Genomic DNA, 2,370 nt, shown 5'->3' with positions numbered 1-2,370 from the left:
GGCCGGCAGTGCGGACTCAGAGACTGGCGCCGTCGTCGCCGCAGCAAGCCCGGGCGAGCCGCCACTCTCAGCTGCTGCCGCTGCGGTGCTGTGCAGGCGCATGCGCCGCTGCGCCGCCAAGTGCGGCGGTGCTGCTGCGCTCGATACAGCTCCGTGTCGCCAGCCGCATGCGCTCAGGCCTAGCCGCGCTCCAGCAGGCAGCCCTCGAAGCATATGCATGTCAGTTGTACAGCCAGCCAAACGCAGCTGCCAGAGATTGTTTTTCAAAGATCTCGTGGGGTGCGTTTCAATGAACAATTTTCAAATATGTCACTCCGCAAGAACATCTCCTTTCGAGCGCAGTGCAGGAGCGGCTCTTGTGCTGGTCACCATCGGCGTCACCCGCTCGAACTGGCGCCCACATGCCGACATGCGTGCGTGCGCATTGGCCAGCCTGGCAGTCTACGGGAGAGTGCATTTGTCCTGAAATTCCTATTACAACAGCCAGGGTGGTGTGAGGTTTGGCTTGCCAAAACACAGATTTTGTGAGCAGCAGACTTGCTGACGCAGACTGGTCAAGATCAGGCCAGCAGCTATCATAAAGTCAAGGCTTCGGCTCGGATCTCGCAAGCTACATCGGCGGTGCCTCACTCACGCCTCTCCACCATCGTACGCCCTTGAAATCAATACCAGAGGTTTTCTCATCTCCTCGGACCCCATCAATGAATGGAAAGGATGATTTGCCATTTCTTACATGCACAGTGACCGGAAACGCCAGCATGTGCAGCAAGGTTTGCGCGACCAGCCGCCAATCCAAGTGTGTGAAGCGTCAAAGGTAGCGCCCTGTGCCTCTGCTTGACAGGGCGGCTTGAAAGGGCGGGCGAGACCGGGCTGCCAGCAGCAGGGCCAACGGGCAGCGGGGGAGCAGGCAGGAAGTACGGTCGTGCCGGCGCTGTGCTGGTGCCCGGCTTTGGAACAACGGGTACATCAGGAGTGCAAAATTAGTGCAGGTCAACCATGCACCAGTGACGTGTAATGAGCAGCAGCGGACCGGAAGCAAGGCGGGCGGCGACACCATATGAGTCGGTCGTCGCACGGTCCGCCGCGCACATGAGCGCCATGATAAAATTGTATGGGGTGTGCACGTCCTTGTACGTGCGTGGTTAGTGAAACGTGTACAAGTTCGTGTGTGTGTGTGTCTGTGTGTTGCACAGTATCCCGGCGCTGTCAGTCATGAAGCGTTGAAAAGAGTCCCGCATCCGTTTTATAAGGGCCGCAGCAGCCCCGCTCCCCAGCGCCGCACACAGGGCGCAGCCTCGAGTCGCCCTCGCCGATTGAGCAGCAGAGGGGGGCTCTGCAGGTCATACTATTGGAGTGCTCGCATGTCCAGCGCAGATTCAAAGTACCGAGCTTTATTGGCTGTCGCAAGGGGGGCCGCGGCGCTGTGACGCGATTGTTGGTGTGACAAGCGCGGCGGCCGCCCACGGGGGGCCGACTGGCGCGTCAGTGCAACAAGGTGGGTGGAAGAGGGCGGGCAGACCGCAGCAGGAGCGGGGGCATGGGCAAGGAAGGAGATGGTGGCGGGTCCACAAGTCAACGAGTACAGTAGGGCGGGGCGGGGCTCGGCGTGTGAGGCGCGGGGTCGCACCGTATGCACACGTGGGGCCGTGGCCACAGCAGTGGCGGCCGCAACAGTGGTGGTCAACTGGCGCCGGGCCATTCAAGGCCGGCAGCACGTGAGCGGGCGGACACAAACGCTCCTGTCGTAAACAGGGTATGAGCACAAGGGCAAGTGCATGCATGACAAAACCAAGATCATGAGCCGCCATGTCTGTAGTAATCGGCATTCGAGCCAAAGGCGGCCGCGCACCACGGGCCCGCCCTTGAGCGCAAGCGCGTGCGCACGGCCTGGTCGAGGCGATGGCCCCGTCAATCACCCAATGTCCGTACGGACTGCAGTTCATGAAACATGTCAGGGCCGGGGCCCGCCCTCTCCCCAAGCCGACTCTGGCGCAGTCTCGTCCGACACCTCCACTCCCGCAGCCTCTTCCTCGCCCTCGTAATCACCCACATCCGCGTCGCTCCCCTCCTCCCCAAACTCGTCATCCTCATCCTCGTCACCATCCTCGTACCCACACGCCGCCTCCCCCAGGCCCCCCAAAGGCCACTGCTGCCCGACTCCCCCTTTCCCAGGCGCCGCCACGCGCGCCCCGGCCTCCCGGAGGCGCCTCATGCCCTCGTAGAGCGCCCCCAGAGAGGGGAAGCTGGGGTGGCAGGCCGCCACATAGCCCGCCAGCTGGTCGGAGCGCAGCACGCTCGCCACGCAGAAGGCGTGGACCACCGTAGACAGCAGCGAGCGCGCCTGCAGCGCCGCCACGCGCGCCGCCAGCA

General features: G+C 63.0%; 1 protein-coding gene across 1 annotated transcript; it reads right to left on the bottom strand.

Annotated features, from left to right (window-relative positions):
- Positions 1–1,951: 1,951 nt before the first annotated feature.
- MNEG_7549 (hypothetical protein) lies at positions 1,952–2,341 on the bottom strand (the record flags this gene model as incomplete). Its single annotated transcript, XM_014043974.1, has 1 exon — positions 1,952–2,341. A coding segment is annotated over one exon (390 nt), but the record flags the coding sequence as incomplete, so codon positions are not given.
- Between the last annotated feature and the right edge of the window lie 29 nt (positions 2,342–2,370).

Source organism: Monoraphidium neglectum (assembly GCF_000611645.1).
Source record: "Monoraphidium neglectum strain SAG 48.87 unplaced genomic scaffold scaffold01345, whole genome shotgun sequence".
Lineage (NCBI taxonomy): Eukaryota > Viridiplantae > Chlorophyta > Chlorophyceae > Sphaeropleales > Selenastraceae > Monoraphidium > Monoraphidium neglectum.
This window is presented reverse-complemented; position numbering and strand designations above follow the sequence as displayed.